Genomic DNA, 18,906 nt, shown 5'->3' on the forward strand with positions numbered 1-18,906 from the left:
TCGGTGGTTCACTATCGACTGACACCGCTCAAGCTAAATGTTCATAGACATTTAAATCGAACATAGATTAGATATATGCCTTCTGTATGGTAGACAAAAAACATGTCCAGGCGCAGCATTATCACGGTTAATTATATCAATGGGTGTATTCAATGCTTTTTAGGTTTCTAGACATTTTTATTTATCTGCACTTTGATTGTCTACAGGTTTTTTGGTTTGTAGATAAGCCTTACGTCTAAGACCACAGTTCGATATAAAGAAGCAAATTTTTACGACTTGGCATTAGAATTTTCGATGTTTTATACGTTATGATTATTCATCATAGTGATTATGTATATTTGACTATTATATTATGTCCCCACTGCGGAATACATTCCTAAGAGAATTTAGGCCATATTCCACTACTTTGGCCAAACTCTAGGGCATGCCAGGTTTCAAGCGGTGTATTTAATTATTTGCTCCTCTAATTTCAAACCCCTGACTTTGATTTGGAGATCCCTATCACTCAAACACAACTGCTACCAAATCAATGTATATGGTATTTGTATAGGGCATAATAATGTACAGAATATAAGGCATAACAAAAGAATGAATAGAAACGCAGACGCGACAAAATTTTATTCAAGCAACTATACTCTGTCCATTATATTATTTGCTTTTTGACAGCTCCACGCCTATGAAGGATTGTATTGTCTATGTTAAAATGTCATACAAATAATTATTGTACTTCATGGACATGCCCCGCCCACTTAGTGATGTCTACACAGAATTATTCAATGATGGGTCGATAGATTATAATAATCGATAGAAATACTCTGTAAAATATATCCGATACAGAAAAACTCTTCTAATAAGTTATATAATTTAAACATAAAGACAACCAAATTGTAAGATAGAAACCAATAAAAAATAAAATATTAGTTTAGTTTAGTTTTAACATAAAATGCATAGATATGTGGTCTTATTATCACATGTCTTATTAGTACGTTTACGTTGTAATTATTATTTACGTACCTAATTCGATTTATGATAATATTTTGAATTTATAATTGAAATGGTATACAAACGATAATCTTTTAGACATCACTTCTGGTATCACCCGTCGAGCTGTCAAAAAGCAATTCTTATAGTGGACAGACTATACGTATTTAATTAGATTAGTCAATACATTAGCTGATAACATTTTAATTGAAGACTTTTTTGTAGACGTTAAATTGATTCAAGTTTTTCTTTTTGTTGACGTACCTATTCTTTCGTTATATTAAAGTATGTATATGTCGTGGTCATATCGTAGATTTGATCATTTCATGATATGAGTGGCCATTTCACGAAATGGTCGCATTTCATGAAATGGCCAATATGGTTTGATCAGATCGTTAAATCGTCAACGTTTCACGATATGGTCATCCACATTTGGCCAGATCGTATAAAATATATAAAGTCCATAAAACATTAAAAAATTCTGAATATTTTTAGAATGCACGAGCCGAGCGAGCAAAGCGAGCGTGCCGCGGTAGCGGCCGGCGAGTGCCAGAAGCGAATCGCTTTTTAAAAAAAGGAACAATTATAATAACATAGGATATATAAATATATTTATGTAAAGGATTTTAGACGCATTTTTTCCTCAATATAAGATATCCGCATTTTCCATAGTACTCGAACCTCTTCGTCGTAAATTATTTGCTATGACTTTCTTCATATTGTAATAAAACGAACTATGAAGTTTTAAATTGCGAATAATTAAATTTTTGCCAGCGGCCGCCATCTTATCACATAAACACAGCGCTTGCAGCGCCTCTACCAATGATTAATGTAACTATTTTACGATATGATCAAATAATTTTGATCATTTCATGAAAAAACCGCGCGTTTAGTTGGCCATATCGAGAAACGATTTCTTATCATTGATCTGCCCAAACCACATCATGATGTGGCCAATAGACATTCGAGCATTTCATGAAATGCGACCATTTCACGAAATGATCGATCATATCATGAAATGAGCAAATCTACGATATGGCCACGACATATATACGTAACCGTTTTGCAGTTTACTATTTTATTATTTTTAACACAACTCTTAGATCAAGAGCCCACGACGGCCAGACTTTCCTTTCTTTCGGAAAGTTGAAAGTTTCTCTGTATATGTCTCCTATACAGATAAGAACGACCAGCGACTATCAAGTTTGGGTTGTGGTTACTTTGGCAGGAAACAGGTAGTGAAGGTGTATAAAATAGTACCTAACTTTCATTATAGTTTAAAAGCTAAATTTTATATATGTTACTTGGGGACCTATAAAAAGACATTACCTTAAGAGCCAGACAGTTTTCATGGTTCTTACATCTAGCCAGACACATTTAAAAAATAACTAACATATCATCAAATTCACATAACTACCTAAAAGCGTAACAAATATGAAATAACCCACTAAAAACATTAGTTAACTATAATTATTAAAAAAATAAAAGTATAATATATAAGTAATAAAGTTATTACTTATCTTTTACTTAGACTTATGTTGATGGAATTTCACGTATCCCGATGACTTTTTTATTGTGTCATCGAGATACGTGAAATTTCATCAACATAAACCCCCGTAAAAGATAAGTAATAACTTTATTACTTATAATATTATACTTTTTATTTTTAATAATTATAGTTAACTAATTTTTTAGTGCGTTATTTCATATTTGTTACGCTTTTAGGTAGTTATGTGAATTTGATGATATGTTAGTTATTTTTTAAATGTGTCTGGCTAGATGTAAGAACCATGAAAACTGTCTGGCTCTTAAGGTAATGTCTTTTTATAGGTCCCCAAGTAACATATATAAAATTTAGCTTTTAAACTATAATGAAAGTTAGGTACTATTTTATACACCTTCACTACCTGTTTCCTGCCAAAGTAACCACAACCCAAACTTGATAGTCGCTGGTCGTTCTTATCTGTATAGGAGACATATACAGAGAAACTTTCAACTTTCCGAAAGAAAGGAAAGTCTGGCCGTCGTGGGCTCTTATATTATCTATTGCTTATCGATATGTATTTATAGCCATTTAAAGATTTCCTTCCTCCCGTATTAAATAGCAAAAAAAGCTTTCAGAGTATTTTCTTAGTTTTGAAGTTTGTTATTGTTTTGTTAGTTTTTGTCTGTTTCTGTGTGCTACTCACACGGTTTGAATATAAACTCACATGAATTTGATATTTTTGGTTTTATTATATGTAGAAAGAATAGAGAAAATTCGATCATGGTGTGTCCCTTAGACACATAAAACTGAAAGAATATAAAAAATTCGATCGCTCTGGCGGGTCAAGAGTGGCCGAGTTGGTTAGGCATCCGCCTCGGAAGGAAGGAAGGAAGGAAGCGGGATTGGAATCCCGCCACTTCATCGATTTTTTCTATTCTTTCTAAATTTATATTTATAAACTCACATTTGAAACCGCCAATGTCCGCGAGAAACTAAAGAGGCCCTTATCACAATAAAATATAATTTAACCAATAATAACAATTTACTGTCCTCCCAATTTTACCTCTAGTTAGTTTGTCAGTCGCGGAACGAAACAAGATTCGTTCCACTTAGGTCCAGGCTATTGTTCTTTATTTAATATTTATAAATGATAAATATATTCCGCAATTTGCATACACAAATACAATTTTCACACAATAACAATACCGAAGTGTTGTTTTCATTACACGGTCTGATGACTAGTATTTAGTATACTAACGATAAATTTTATAGAAATAAAAAATCATGTATATTTGATACCATGAATACGGGGTAATTAAAGTTTTAAAACATGTCATTATTTTAACAACTACTTAAATAAAACAAATATGTTATTATAAACTAAGTACATATTTTTAATTATTGGTTATGGCACAAAATTATTTTATAATTTCAATGTTAAAATTCATACAATGGGGATATCATACAATTTTAATAATATGAATATACATACAATTATTTTGAACATAATTTAAATAACAATAAAACATTATATTCAAATTATAATTGAAAATACTTAAACAATTTGTTTCGAGATTATCATTTTATGCTGAGAGAAGAGAAATAATTATGTTCCTACATACTAGTCACTCAAAAACCAAATAGTTCACGTTATTTTGATCAAAATTGTACGTACCTCTCAACAACTACGCCATTACCTACTATATTACAATAAAAATAAGGCCCATGATCCCATACACACACAATTCTGAATGAATGCTTTCTCGTACTACCGTAACACGTTTATTATTGTGACGAACAAACATAATACAAAATAGAAGCTTGTGACAAGCGTTTTTACCCGACTACGGCAAAGCAAAAGGAGGGTTATGATTTTGACAGGCTATGTATGTATGTATGTATGTATGTATATATGTATGTATGTATGTATGTATGTATGTATGTATGTATGTTCATCTGTTCCCTCGTAACTTCTAAACTACTTATCAGAATTCGACAAATGACATATCATTAGAAGCGTCTTAATTGTCCGCTGGTTATAGGCTATATGGGGTTTCACAAAATCTAATGTGGCGCCCTCTAGCGGACAAAACATACAGAGTAATAAAATAAAGTTAAGATAAATATGCCGTTTTGGTATCATTTCAAAGCTTTTTACTTGCACATTTTGAATATATATATATATTACTAGCATTTGCTTGTGACTTTACCTGTATTCATGGGCTGATTGCATATAATTCACATCTTTTCGTTCATAGCTTCTTTATTAGTTCATCAATTTAACTTTTGTTTTATACTTTTTCAGCGTCGTTTTTTGTCGTAGTTGGGTTTTAGTTGTTTTACTTTTTATCTTGTTAATTAAAATTGACGTACCCACATCGTACAATTAACGTTATTATTTCAATTTAGTTGAAAGGATCTTATAAACTTCTATTTATTTTATTTTCGTATGTATATATTTATTTGTGCTCTGCCCTATTCCTATCCTTTACTTAATTTCTCTCTGTACAACCGGTTGTCTGGAAGAAATCGCTATTTAGCGATAAGACCGTCGTTTGTTATATTGTATCCTAGGCTAAGTCTTAATTTGTAATTTATCTTGAGCAATAAAGCATAAATAAATAAATAAACTTCATATGTTTATATGCGCGAATATCGAAAATCAAACAATGGATAAAATGTCTTTAGTGCAAAAATATTGTAGCTTAATTTTCAACAAGTTGCAGCTGCTAACCAACGTATGAATGATCAGAGTCATGCTATTTATAATACTGTAAGTGAAATGAGGTTATTTTATTAATAGTTCAATGTTATTTTTAGATTCGAAGCAAACTGCCAACATACATTAGTTGTGATACATTTAATAAAATTTCGTTACACCTTAGAATATTAATATTACTTAGGACCGATTTTTCAATGCTTATCCAAACTTATCCGTCCAATAAAGTGTTACACGATAATATTAAAATGTCACGTAAACTGTCAAATACGGGCAATTAGAATACGTTTTTAAAATGGTAGTTTTATACATTATTCGACGAATAAGTTTTATCCAAGCATTGAAAAACCGGCCCTAAATAATATAATATTATTTATAACTTAGGTCACAATCTCTAGCCCTAAGTGGAACACAACAAAAATCAACTGTAACCGATCGATGTTTCGCTTGTCCGACTTCAAACAGTTTTTTGCTTTTGTTTTTCCTCTTTTTTTGCAAGGTGGCCAACTAGATGTCACCTGACGCTAAGTGGTCACGGTTCTAGTGATTGGTGTTAAGTGATTTGACACTTTACAACCGACTTGAAAAAAGGAGGTTATGAACTGGCCACGCGTTCATTTGAAAATGATGATCTAGTAAGCAAGTAAATTTATGTATATTTTTGATGTGTGAATGCGTATGTTCATTCACGGATTTCTCCAAAACTGATACATTTTTGGCTATCGTTTGGTATGGTATTTAAGGAAATAATGGATCATTTTATGTGTGGGGCGAGATTTAACATCTATGTCAAATATTATATTACCGTATAGTATCAAGATTGCTAGAGCCAAAATTTGACGATATCGATTAGTCTAAAACGCTACTTCGTAGCAGCCACTAAAAATAAATATAACTATGCTACGAATCGAGAGCCTTCCGGTGCCTTAGTCGATCGGTTAAAAATAACATTACACAATTAAAACCTAGAGGTTGCTGTGATATCTTATAGCCGTATTATTTTCAGTGATGGCGCTAGATGCTGTCATTTATCCACGCTCAAACTCAAACATTTATTTATTCAATTAGACTTCTTCGAGAAGCACTTTTGAAACGTCATAACACATTTTTAACATTTACCACCGACTCGGAAAGCAGTCTCTACGGAGAAGAACCGGCAAGAAACTCCATAGTTGCTCTTTTAAATACTGCACATGCACTGGAAATAGTACTGCTTTAAGATGTCATGGTATGGGTGCAGGAATTTACAAACTCAACCACTAAACTATTTAGTACCATACAGGAACATACCCGTTGCATGCTAGCATCGAACCCCTGACCTTTACCGCGATATCTCTTACGTCTCTATGTTCGAGAAGGCACCCCTGTGGGACACCTTCACTACACTCCCGATTCGCGGTCTTAAAATGGTACCGTAGGGGTTCGTCTAAATGAAACCAGCCTTGTACTCAGAATGATCTTTATTACCACTCAAAAAATGTTGAACTGAAATTAATATTATGTTCTTACAAAAAAATAACTATAGCGAGATTTAAAAACGCTTAAAATAAATTACCGCCACCTATGATTAACTTAACGAACTAATGTAACTTTATACAATCTAATGATCTGTCATGAACATACCGCCCACCAAGGACATTTATTGAGGAAATGTCCTTACAAACAAAATCCGCCCACCTTGAGGGGACATCTTTAAATATAATTATACAAACTGAAACTTACATTGTATATGAACTTAAATTTATCTTCTTACATTTTACTCGCAAACATTTTATCTACGCAACAATATCACTTTCTATAACATAACTTAACTTATACAAATACACTTTAAACATCTTCAAAAATACAATATAATATAACAACTATTCTTTCCTTAATAAAATACACAATTTGTTAACAGGTCTTTTAATAATACTTTTTTTAACTAAGATACTGACAACTCTAGTAACTTTATCGTGACCTGGATGTTTGTCTATGATTTTACCCATGATCCACCGCATCGGCGGAAGATCATCTTCCTTTATGAGGACAATATCTCCTATATTAGGCTCGCTGGTTTTGGACTTCCATTTATACCTTATCATTACATTCGACAGATATTCCTTTGACCAGCGATCCCAAAACGACTGAAACATTCTTTGAATAAGTTGCCATCTACTCAACGAACTCACGTTAGAATCTAAGTAATTATATACATCGGGTATACCTAACAAAGGACCACCGATTAAAAAATGACCCGGCGTTAGAGGTGCAGGCTCATTAGGGTCTGATGTATCGACTGTGATTGGCCTAGAATTTAAGCACGCTTCTACCTGAGCAAGAAGAGTACTCATCTCTTCGTAAGTGAGGGTGGTTTCTCCTATCACTCGCTTGAGGTGAAACTTCGTGGATTTCACTCCCGCTTCCCAAAGTCCGCCGAAGTTAGGGCTGTGCGGAGGAATGAAATGCCACTCAGTACCATTCGCTTCCAACTGTTCACCCACCGATGAAAGTGCTGACTGGAGCTCACGGGATGCTCCCACAAAGGTAGTACCGTTGTCGCTCCAAATCTTGGCACAGTGACCTCGTCTGGAAACGAAACGTCGAAAAGCAGCTAGAAATGCTGGTGTGCTCATGTCACTTACGACCTCTAAGTGAACGGCACGAGTTGCCATACACACGAATAAACATATGTAGCCCTTGTATGAGTGGTGTCCTCGGCCTTTGGTTGTCCTTATGTTTATTGGACCAGCATAATCCACACCGCTGTGCAAAAATGGTCTAGCTGGTGTACAACGAACTGTTGGAAGTGAACCCATTAATGGAGACTGAGTGCTAGCTCTTAATCGAATACACTTAACGCAACTCCTAACATGTTGTTTAACTAAAGTTCTAACCCCTATAATCCAATAGGCTGTTCTCAAATAATTAATCATCAATTGAGGCCCTCCGTGCAACGTCTTTATGTGAGCGTTTGCTATAATTAGGTGAGTTAAATGACTACTTTTAGGTAAAATAATTGGATGTTTGGTTTCATTACTTAGTTGTGACATTTCAATTCTGCCACGTATTCTGATTATACCCTTATCGTCAAGGTAAGGACATAGTGCTTTTAATGTATTCTTATTTAGTATATCACCCTTGTTCCTTAACTGTAAATATTCTTCTTTAAATATATCCCTTTGAGTAATCTTTATGCAACATTCTAATGCCTCCTCCAATTCAAAACTTTGTAAATATTTCTCTTTATTTGTTCTTCTGCGATATCCCCTTAAAAATCTTCGACAATAGGCAATAACCCGTATTAATCTTTGTAAAGATGAAAATCGTTCTAACATTGTAATCTCTCTTTCTTCTTTTACAGCAACAGTAAATGTCTTGACACTTTGTTCTAAATCTGTGCTCATTTCCTTTGGCCTATTGTACTCAATACATTTCTGCTTGAGAAACGACGGTCCTGAAAACCATATCTGATTATCCATAAGCAAATTTGGTAATACGCCTCTTGAGGCACAATCTGCTGGATTGTCCTTAGATAAAACATGATACCATTGAGTGGGTTTCATGATGGTTAAAATCTCTGATGTCCTATTTGCTATGAACGGTTTCCATCTGCTTGGATGGCTATTCAACCATGCCAATACAACTGTGGAATCAGTCCAAGCCGTTATATTGTTCTTAGAAATGTTAAGTACATCTGCTGCTTCTGCAAGCAACCTAGATACCAGAAGCGCACCGCACAATTCCAAACGAGGAATGCTAATCTGTTTGACGGGTGCTACTCGCGTTCTGGCAACCAGCAACGAAACCGTTACTCCACCTTCGGCATCGATTATGCGAAGGTAGATTACCGCCGCATAAGCACTTTTAGATGCATCGCTGAAACCATGAAGCTCCAGTTGATCGTTCAACCTTGTTCCCAGCCATCGAGGAATCCGAATTCTGGTAAGTTGAGACAACAGACTACGGTAAGCATTCCATTCCTCCATCATTTCTGCATTCACCTTATCGTCCCATCCTACTCCTGCTACCCACAACTTTTGTATAAAAACCTTGGCAATGACCACACTAGGAGCTAACCAGCCTAGTGGATCGAACAAACGAGCTATTTCCGAAATAATTGACCTTTTAGTTTCAGGTGCAGTCGTCGACATCGAGATATTCACCGAGTACTGGAAGTTATCTTCGCTGCGGTTCCAGGTAAGTCCTAAGATTTTTATTGTACTATCAAGCTTAATATTAAAATTTTCCTTTTCTTCATTATTTATGATTCCCGTATGTAGTATTTGTCCTATATTTTCATTCCCTTCAATTGACCTGATCCTTTCCAATATTTCCTTATTATTACTATTCCATTTTTGTAACACGAATCCACCCTTTCCTAATAATTCTTTCATTTCCTTGTAAATTCTAATTCCTTCTTCAACACTTTCTGACCCTGTCATTAAATCATCCATATAAAAACAATTTAGAATTTTATCTGAGGCGACGGGGTAGTTTGCTCCCTCGTCATAAGCAACTTGATGTAGTGTTCTAACTGCTTGATATGGTGCAGATGCTGTTCCAAAGGTAACCGTTATAAGTTCATAATCTTCAATATTCTTATCAGGACTCTCGCGCCAAAGGATCCGCTGAAACATCGCATCATCTTCTGATATAAGGACTTGACGGTACATCTTAATAATGTCCGCGACTAATCCAATAGGATGTAATCTCCATCTTAAAATTGTGTGTCTGAGGTCTGCTTGTAACGTGGGTCCGATCATTAACGTATCATTCAAAGATATTCCATTGCTATTTTTTTCAGATGCGTTGAAAACCACACGTACCTTGGTTGTACTTTTGTCGTTTCTTACGACCGCATGGTGAGGTAAGTATACTGCTTCATTCTTTTTATTATCGTTATCCTTAACCTGCCTCATGTGTCCTAACCGTAAGTATTCATTAATAACTTCTGTGTATTTTTCTTTCAAATCCTTGTCCTTTTCTAATCTTCTTTCTAATGCTTTAAATCTTTTTTCAGCTATTGCACGTGAGTTACCAGCCGTACAAGGAGGATCCTCGTCACGAAACGGTAACTTAACTATATATCTACCACTAGCATCTCTTGTAGTGGTTTTTGTATAGAACTCTTCACACTTTGTTTCTTCCGGTGAGTATAACTTTTTTGTACTATTTTGTTCTTCTATTTCCCAAAACTTTTTCAAAATTTCATCATCTTCATTTTGAATACGTAAATGCATTGCTCTAATATTGTTTGATCTATTATTTTCAGATTCGATAGCTCCCGATAGTACCCAGCCGAAGGTAGTGTTCTGGGCCACTAGAGCCCCCGAAGAATTTTTCAGTATACCTTCCAGGATGATACTACCGTATACGTCAGCACCCAATAGAACATCTATTTTATTGGGAGTGTTGAACTCAGGATCTGCCAGTTTACTATCGCTTAAACTTAACCAGTCGAAGGAACTTGTACTAAGATCCTTCTCTGGTAAGTAGGCAGTAATATTTTTTAATACATATGCATTCAACCTTAGGCTAAATTCAGAATTTAACCGGGATTGAATCGTTAAATGTACCATGTATTTTATCATGGTTGAACTATGACCTAGACCTGAAACAGAGCCCTTAATTGGGATCTTCTTCAGTCTCAAAAGTTGAACTGTGGCCTCTGTAATGAAACAAGCCTGTGACCCTTGGTCAAGTAACGCACGTACCGTTAGGTAGTGACCCACTTTGGACTCGGCTTTTATTAGCGCTGTGGCTAATAAAACCTGTCTTGGTTTAGAAACCTCGCCTGAAGAAAAACATGAAACTATTGGATCAGTACTAATAGGCGCATTAGTACTTCCATGATCATGCTTCTTTAAGGTGGGTTGACCTTTATGCTCAGCCTCTCCTGAAGGATGAAGCAAAGAATGATGCCGCTTTTGACAGAGTCTACATGAAGTAGGCTTCTTACATTCATAGACTATGTGATTACTACCCAGACAATTAAAACAGATTTTATTTTTAGCTACAAAATCGCGTCTGTTTTCCAAAGTTTGTTTAGCAAACTTTTTACAAAAACAGAGCTTATGCGATTCTGTGCAAAACTCACAACTTAAATTTGGAGTCGACGCGATCAACGCTCGTGGTTTGTGCGCCGCTGTACTATTCGACTGATACCCAGGTGACCTTTTTGGTTCTACACACTCTAACGCACGAAAACGGTTCTCAATAAACGACTTAAATTGTTCAAAAGATGGCAATTCATTTTTAGAATTATTACTAGATATATTTAATTCCCATTGCTTTCGCGTTTCTGTGTCTAATTTAAATGTAACAATATGTATAATAATAACATCCCAGGTGCTTACATCTATGTCTAAATTTTTGAGAGCATTTAAACAATCACAAGTAGTGTCTAGTAATTCTTTTAATAATGCAGCCGATTCCACATTCATACGTTTTTGACTAAACAGTCTCTGCAGGATGCAATTGCACAGATACTTCCTGTTACTATATCTTTGCAGCAACAGCTGCCAACATGGCTCATAATTTGCATCGGTGATGGGCGTTTGCCTAATCAACTGTTCCGCTTCACCAGTCAAGTGACCCTTTAAGTAGTGGAGTTTTTGGACATTGTCCAATGATTTATTTTTGTGAACTAACGATTGGAATAAGTCTGAAAAGGTTGTCCACTCCGAATACTTACCCGAGAAGACTGGTATACTAATTTTGGGCAACTTGACTGGTGGATCGGAGGAGTTCGGTCTATGATTATCCTGATTGTTTTCCCTAAAGCCACCCAATGCTGCCCTCAATAAAGTTTTATATGTAATATAAACGTCTTCGGTGTTATCGTAAATATCTCTTATTTTTTGTTCGATGGTGTCAAAATCAAAATTTTCGAATAATTTCGTGTTAATGTCGGAAAACTTCCCCCAATCCTTTTCCAAGAGCTCCAATCTCGCTTCGACGTATTCTCGAGTTACTCTCTCCTTGGGACTTTTTTTAAAATTGACTAAGCTTTTCCCTATTACATTTTGCAAACTTTTTAAGGTATTTATGGAACCTTCCATGGCTGCTTTACGCCACCTTATGCTTACCACTGATGCTTCAATTTGTCCTTGCTGCTCCACGCCGCCTGGCTGCTTCAAGTTGTCCTTGCTGCTCCACGCCGCCCTGGCTGCTCCAAGTTATCCTTGCTGCTCCACGCCGCCTGGCTGCTCCACGCCGCCCTGGCTGCTCCAAGTTGTTCTTGCTGCTTCACGCCGCCTGGCTGCTCCACGCCGCCCTGGCTGCTCCAAGTTGTTCTTGCTGCTTCACGCCGCCTGGCTGCTCCACGCCGCCCTGGCTGCTCCACGCTGCCCCGGCTGCCCTTGACTGGTCTTCTCCGCCTGGTGTTCTTGCTGTCTTCTTTTGCACTCGCGCGTACTTTCGACAGCGATCCACTGCCCCTTTCTAGTACGATTGACCGTATGATCCGGTTCGATTGGACCAATGTTCGAGAAGGCACCCCTGTGGGACACCTTCACTACACTCCCGATTCGCGGTCTTAAAATGGTACCGTAGGGGTTCGTCTAAATGAAACCAGCCTTGTACTCAGAATGATCTTTATTACCACTCAAAAAATGTTGAACTGAAATTAATATTATGTTCTTACAAAAAAATAACTATAGCGAGATTTAAAAACGCTTAAAATAAATTACCGCCACCTATGATTAACTTAACGAACTAATGTAACTTTATACAATCTAATGATCTGTCATGAACACTCTAAGTTTTTGCAAGTAACCTTCGCTATGGTTAACCATGCTTTGAATAGGTGTGAAGTACTGTATCTATGGGATTAGGAGGCTATATATGTATTTGTATCGAATTCGTATCTCCATGTACCTAAAGAACATTCGACACCCGCACTGTGCCGCGGGTATATGTATCTATACATTTATATGAACTAGCTGCGCTTCGAGGTTTCACCCGCGTGGCTCCGCTCCTGTTGGTCTTAGAGTAATGGTAGAGAGATAGAGTAATGAGCCCATATAGCCTTTCTCGATAAATAGGCTATCTAACACCGAAATAATTTTTCAAATCGGACCAGCAGTTCCTAAGATTAGCGCGTTCAAACAAACAAACTCTTTAGCTTTATAATATTAGTATAGATTATAAATATACCCAAATGCGAGTAAAACGTAACAAAAACCTTATCAAAAATCCTGCAATCACGCCGCCCAAACACGCCGATAATCTACATTATATAACAATAATCTATTTTTACACGGGTTCCAACTTCCACCAGGTCACTGTACTAGAAGCGACAAAAACAGCGCAGGTAGGCTATCTTCCTGTTTTTCGTGGCGGCGGAAGTAAACGCGACAAACGCTGTCGAAATATATATGTAATATTTTTTCGGCAATGTTTATTCAAGATTGCATTATCTGTGGATTAAATCGATAGATAATTTGCGGTGTTTCGCGGCGAGGATTGTTAAATACATATAAGGCTACGTCCGCACAGACGCCTGTCTGACGTCTTGCTTCGTGCCTTATGCTGCACACTTATGCTTCCACATTTATGTTCACTATTCGCAGATCCTCTCATTTCGACTTCTAGTCAACACACATACTTTCGTCTTCCCTTTTATTATGTCCAAAAAATTGGTCTTAATACGAATACGTGAATCTCAAGGCTAATGACGAGTGCACTGTTTACATTATATGTAAATGCACAATGAAGCCTAGCCAGTTACCTTGTGAGTAACTGGATAAAACTATATTTCATTCTTTCTTTCAAATCGAATGTTTGTGATCCAGTTTGTGGCCAGTGCGCGTTTGTCGTCTAGCTAACAAGCAGTGAGAATGCAAGCCATTTGGCTCAACGCACTAAAGGCTACTTAATAAATAAGTAACAACGAACGAAATAAAAGAGAGGCTAATGAGTGAATATTCGCGAGGAAACTCGGACACGAATGTTGCTCTAGTGACGAGGCAACTAGCGAACATGAAAGTGTAAATGCAGCATAAGGCACTAAGCAAGCTGTCAGTTTGTGCGGCCACAGCCTTATGGCTTGTCAAACTTGCATGAAAGTAGGTTGGAGTGGCTTGACTCAATTTATGTAATAAGTATTAAATAGACTTGATGTTATAAATAAATATACTATATGGTGACAGAATAACAGCTTTTTTTAACCGACTTCAAAAAAAAGGAGGAGGTTATCAATTCGGCCGGTATGTTTTTTTTTTTATGTATGTACACCGATTACTCCGTGGTTTCTGAACCGATTTACGTGATTATTTTTTTGTTCGATGCGGGATGGTGTCGAATTGGTCCCATAAAAATTTTATTCGGATAGGCCCAGTAGTTTTTATTTTATGAGCATTTTTGTCTGTATTTGTAAATGTTGCAAGTGCAAGTTTGAAGTCGGTTGTTTTTAACGCAGTTATTGACTTGTTGTTAATTAACATGAATGTAATTATACTTTTACATCAATTAGAGATATTAATGGATTGAATTTTGTCCTTTATAACCCTATGTGGGTTAGTGTTATGGTATCAAATAATGTCTCTGTCAAAAGTTATGTAAGTTTGTCTATTTGTTTCCAATCTGGCTGTACAATTTTAACTGACAATTTTATAATATGCAGATACTTAATTGAGTAAAAAATTTCAAATTGTACTTTCACTTTAAACTTGTTTACAGCATTTATTCATAAACTATTAAAAATATTTAAATTAAGATACAGCCAACATATAATTACGTAACACCAAACCTCATTCACAAATAGCGACTATATTAAATCATATCACAGTACATTGACACACAACCTTCACATCAAACCTCCAACAAGGATAAGGCCACTATCGAACAAGCAATGTATAATAACGACAAAAAGTCCGTTTTCCTTCCCATACTATGCCTATTATGGCTTCGCAGGGTTACAAAATATACATTGCGTAATATCACGATAGTTATTTATAGCTACTATAGTTTTGTGCCACGGTTTTACCCGTATACAAAATCTTAAAATGTAACACGCTTTTAATAGCTTCACCTGTAATTTTGTATGTAAACGACTCCTGCGACTCTATTTTGACTCACTTTAAACGGACAGATTTAATTCAAACTTTGTTCACTTATCAAGGATCTGTGACAATACAATACGATAATTTTATGAGTTTAAGCGTATTTTTTAACTAAATAATATATTGATTATTTTTATTTAAAAGAGCCAACTGGAAGAAACTTGTTCCCACGTCACAGCCCACAGGTTTTCCTAGTGCAGGAGCAAGACATCCTACTATATTATAATATGTTTACTGATTTTTTAATTAAATCATTTATTATTTTTAAAAACGACAAACAGTTCGACATCTGTTATGAAGCCAAGGCAAATTGGAATATATTTTTTTAGAAAGTACGAAACACCAGCAAATATATGCAAATTTATTATTGGTTCAATTTTTATTGCAGTTTGTATTTTCTATTCACGAATGTTACTTTTACTCCAATAGGTACGATGGATAAAAAAATATTTGTCCTACATTACATACTACATTATAATTGTCAAATGGGTTTTAGAACACCCAGGGCACCCGAAGTTGGAAAATACTATAAAATAGAAAAACACTTCGAAACGCACACCACCTCTTGCAAAGTCGGTTAAATACTTATTCTCCTTACTACTTGGCAACAATCGATGTACTGTTACGCGAAACCTTACACATGTGCAAATAACTTAAAAGTGACACCTTGTAATATCATAGTCATGTTTAGTTTATATATAAACTAGCTTACCGCCCGCGGCTTCGCCCGCTTTGTCTAAAACCTAATAACTTATATACTAAAACCTTCCTCTTGAATCACTCTATCTATTAAAAAAACCGCATCAAAAATCGTTGCGTAGTCTTAAAGATTTAAGCATACAAAGGGGCATAGGGACAGAGAAAGCGACTTTGTTTTATACTATGTAGTGACTAAAGCCGACTACTCACGTACCTGCAGCAGGGGCAATATTGGAATTGCACCCTTATAATTGGCTCCTTAATTGAGATGTGTATAGGCAAGCAGGGGCAATTTAGAGAACAGCTGAAATTGCCCCGACCGCCGTGCAACCGAGATTGTTCCAATATTGCCCGTGCTGCAGGTAGGTGACTGGCAAACGTTTACCATTTGAAAAATAATAAATTTTAATAATTAACTAAACCATTTTCAAATTAAACTCAAAAGTCAAAAGATCACAATATGCAAGACACCAGTTTACAAATAAAAAAGGTCAAAATCGGTCAAAAGTTATGAAGAAACTGCCAAAAAAAGTTCAGTCAAATTGAAAACTTCCTCATTTTTTTGAAAAGTAAGAAATAAACATCAATTTGACTTCATAGAAATATATAACAACTTACTACCTATTCTTAGGCCTAATATAGACAATATAGAATATAGATAACAATTCCATGAAAATTGGTCAATCCATTTCGGGGTAATTCGATTTGAAATATTGTGACACGGAACTTTACATGGAAAGATATTTCTAAATTCCTATTTTAAAACTATACACAACATATTTTAGGCATAATATTATGAAAGTTATATACTTCTACTTCTAATGAAACGACAGTTATAATTATTCTGTTCGTCTGTCTGGCTAATCTCCAAAACGGCTGTATGTCAGGATGGTCAGCTTTTAAACAAAAACTTGACGTCCGTCGCGTCGCGTCGGTCCAGAAATAGTTTTGATAGGATTTTAACACAAAATTAGAAAAATCATTAGGTAATAAAAATCCGTAGTTTTGAATGTTATTACATACTATAGGTTTCCGCCCGCGGCTTCGCCCGCGCAGTCAAAAAAAAAACTACTAGACTGATTTGGATGAAACGTAACAGGAATAATGGTTATACACCAGAATAACACATGAGCTGTAGAAATACTTGATTTTGCACGCGGGTTCGTCTGCACTCTGCGGGCATTGCTAGTTATAAATAAACCTATTCAATCGATTGAAAACTAAATAATTCATGACTCACGAGTCACGACTGACCTAGCGAACTTACTTAATAAATAACTACTACTACTACCTACTACTTTATATAAAAATATAGTTATATCTACAACTATATTAATTTACAAGGCTCAATGTCATACAATTATAAGCGATGATATTTCATAAAGATTATTGAAACCTACATAGTACCTACTGATAAACGAAACAATCAAACCGTTGTGCAACACACACACACACACAAACACAGTAACTACACACACATACACAAATCTATATCCACAAGTACGTAAGTACACACACGTACAAGTACACACACACACATACGTAACGTAACGGCGTTATAGATAACGGCCGCTTATCGTTTTGCCGTTATCACAACCTCGTAAAAACATGTACACCTAGATGGTAATACTTGATTATATTACTATATATTTCAATAGCATTTTCTTGCGATTGAATTACGTAATATTACGTTTAAAAATTAATTCAGTTCGAATAATATCACTACATCATCACTACATCCATACTAATATTATAAATGCGAAAGTAACTCTGTCTGTCTGTCTGTTACTCAATCACGCCTTGACTACTGAACCAATTTGGATGAAATTTGGTATAGAGATATTTTGATACCCGAGAAAGGACATAGGATAGGTTTTATCCCGGAAATCCTACGGGAACGGGTTTTTCGTTGAAAACGCGGGCGGAAAGCTAGTTTATTATAAAATTGGTTTCATTCTATTATCACGCCGTTGCATTTCGACTTATATTCGGATCTTAGACCAATAAAACTATAAAGAAATAGGAACCCTACTCCGTCTTCTTTAGGCGCGTTTGAGAGTAAAATTTCAGGAAAAAGGTCGTGGACGATTTTGATTTCACAAAGATGTTTCACTTCTGACACGTATGCATGCACACAGGTTCATTTTTTTAACTGCCGACGCTGCATGTAAATGGTGAAATCATTCAAATTGAATACAACCTAATATTATAATTGTATAATACATATATTTGTGCATCCTACTACTATCCTATCCTACTAATCCATACTAATATATATAAATGCGAAAGTAACTCTGTCTGTCTGTCTGTTACTCAATCACGCCTAAACTACTGAACCAATTCAAATAAATGATCTTTCTTTCTTTCTTTCAATTTGCATGAAATTTGGTATGGAGATATTTTGATACCCGAGAAAGGACATAGGCTACCTTTTATTGCGAAATATGTACCACGGGCGAAGCCGGGGCGGACCTTTAAAGTAATATCATAAATACGAAAGTTTGTGAGAATGAATGTATGTGTATGTATTTTTGTTACTCTTTCACGCAAATACTACTGAACCGATTACAATGAAATTTAGCACACATATACCCTCTATAAGTGTGCTAAATTTAATTGTAATAAACCTGAATTAACACATAGGATAGGTTTTACCCCGGAAATCCCCCGGGAACGGGAACTATGCGGGTTTTTGTTTGAAAAGAAAGACGAAGTGTCGGGCGTAAAGCTAGTATTATACATATATCAATAACCATTGTATAATAAATACTGTAACGCCGTAAAACGGATTGATAACGGCCGCTTATCAGCTGTTCAATAAGGAAGTGAAGTACCTTATTTACTATCTATATTTTCAGCGTATTCTATTCTATTTATAAAAAATGACGATGGACAAATAACATTATGTTTTTTGCTAGTAAGAATTGAAAAAAAATGGTTTTCCCTATTATTACAATTTCCAGTATATGAAATCA

General features: G+C 35.5%; 2 protein-coding genes across 5 annotated transcripts in view; both read right to left on the bottom strand.

Annotated features, from left to right (window-relative positions):
- Positions 1–18,906, bottom strand: part of foi (solute carrier family 39 fear-of-intimacy) — a 51,772-nt gene that overhangs the window by 14,791 nt on the left and 18,075 nt on the right. The gene's annotated exons all lie outside the window — the stretch shown is intronic.
- LOC149896466 (uncharacterized) lies at positions 7,049–12,229 on the bottom strand. The gene is made up of 3 exons (XM_090117424.1): positions 11,266–12,229; positions 8,248–10,962; positions 7,049–7,965 (listed from the first exon to the last, which is right to left on the bottom strand). The coding sequence occupies exons 1-3, from the start codon at positions 12,227–12,229 to the stop codon at positions 7,049–7,051; spliced, it is 4,596 nt and encodes a 1,531-aa protein (XP_089973550.1).

The sequence above is a fragment of the Colias eurytheme genome, chromosome 28, assembly GCF_061535395.1.
Source record: "Colias eurytheme isolate Ceu_HAF_F1 chromosome 28, ilColEury1 Martin Lab GWU primary, whole genome shotgun sequence".
NCBI lineage: Eukaryota > Metazoa > Arthropoda > Insecta > Lepidoptera > Pieridae > Colias > Colias eurytheme.

What these genes read in the sequence shown, in the direction of transcription:
- LOC149896466 (XM_090117424.1), bottom strand. Translation starts at nt 12,229, where the DNA reads ATGGAAGGTTCCATAAATACCTTAAAAAGTTTGCAAAATGTAATAGGG. An exon ending in GTCGACTCCAAATTTAAGTT is followed by an intron (nt 10,963 to 11,265) that starts GTGAGTTTTGCA and finishes GTTTTTCTTCAG; the next exon opens with GCGAGGTTTCTAAACCAAGA. An exon ending in TCCTTACCTTGACGATAAGG is followed by an intron (nt 7,966 to 8,247) that starts GTATAATCAGAA and finishes CACTTCCAACAG; the next exon opens with TTCGTTGTACACCAGCTAGA.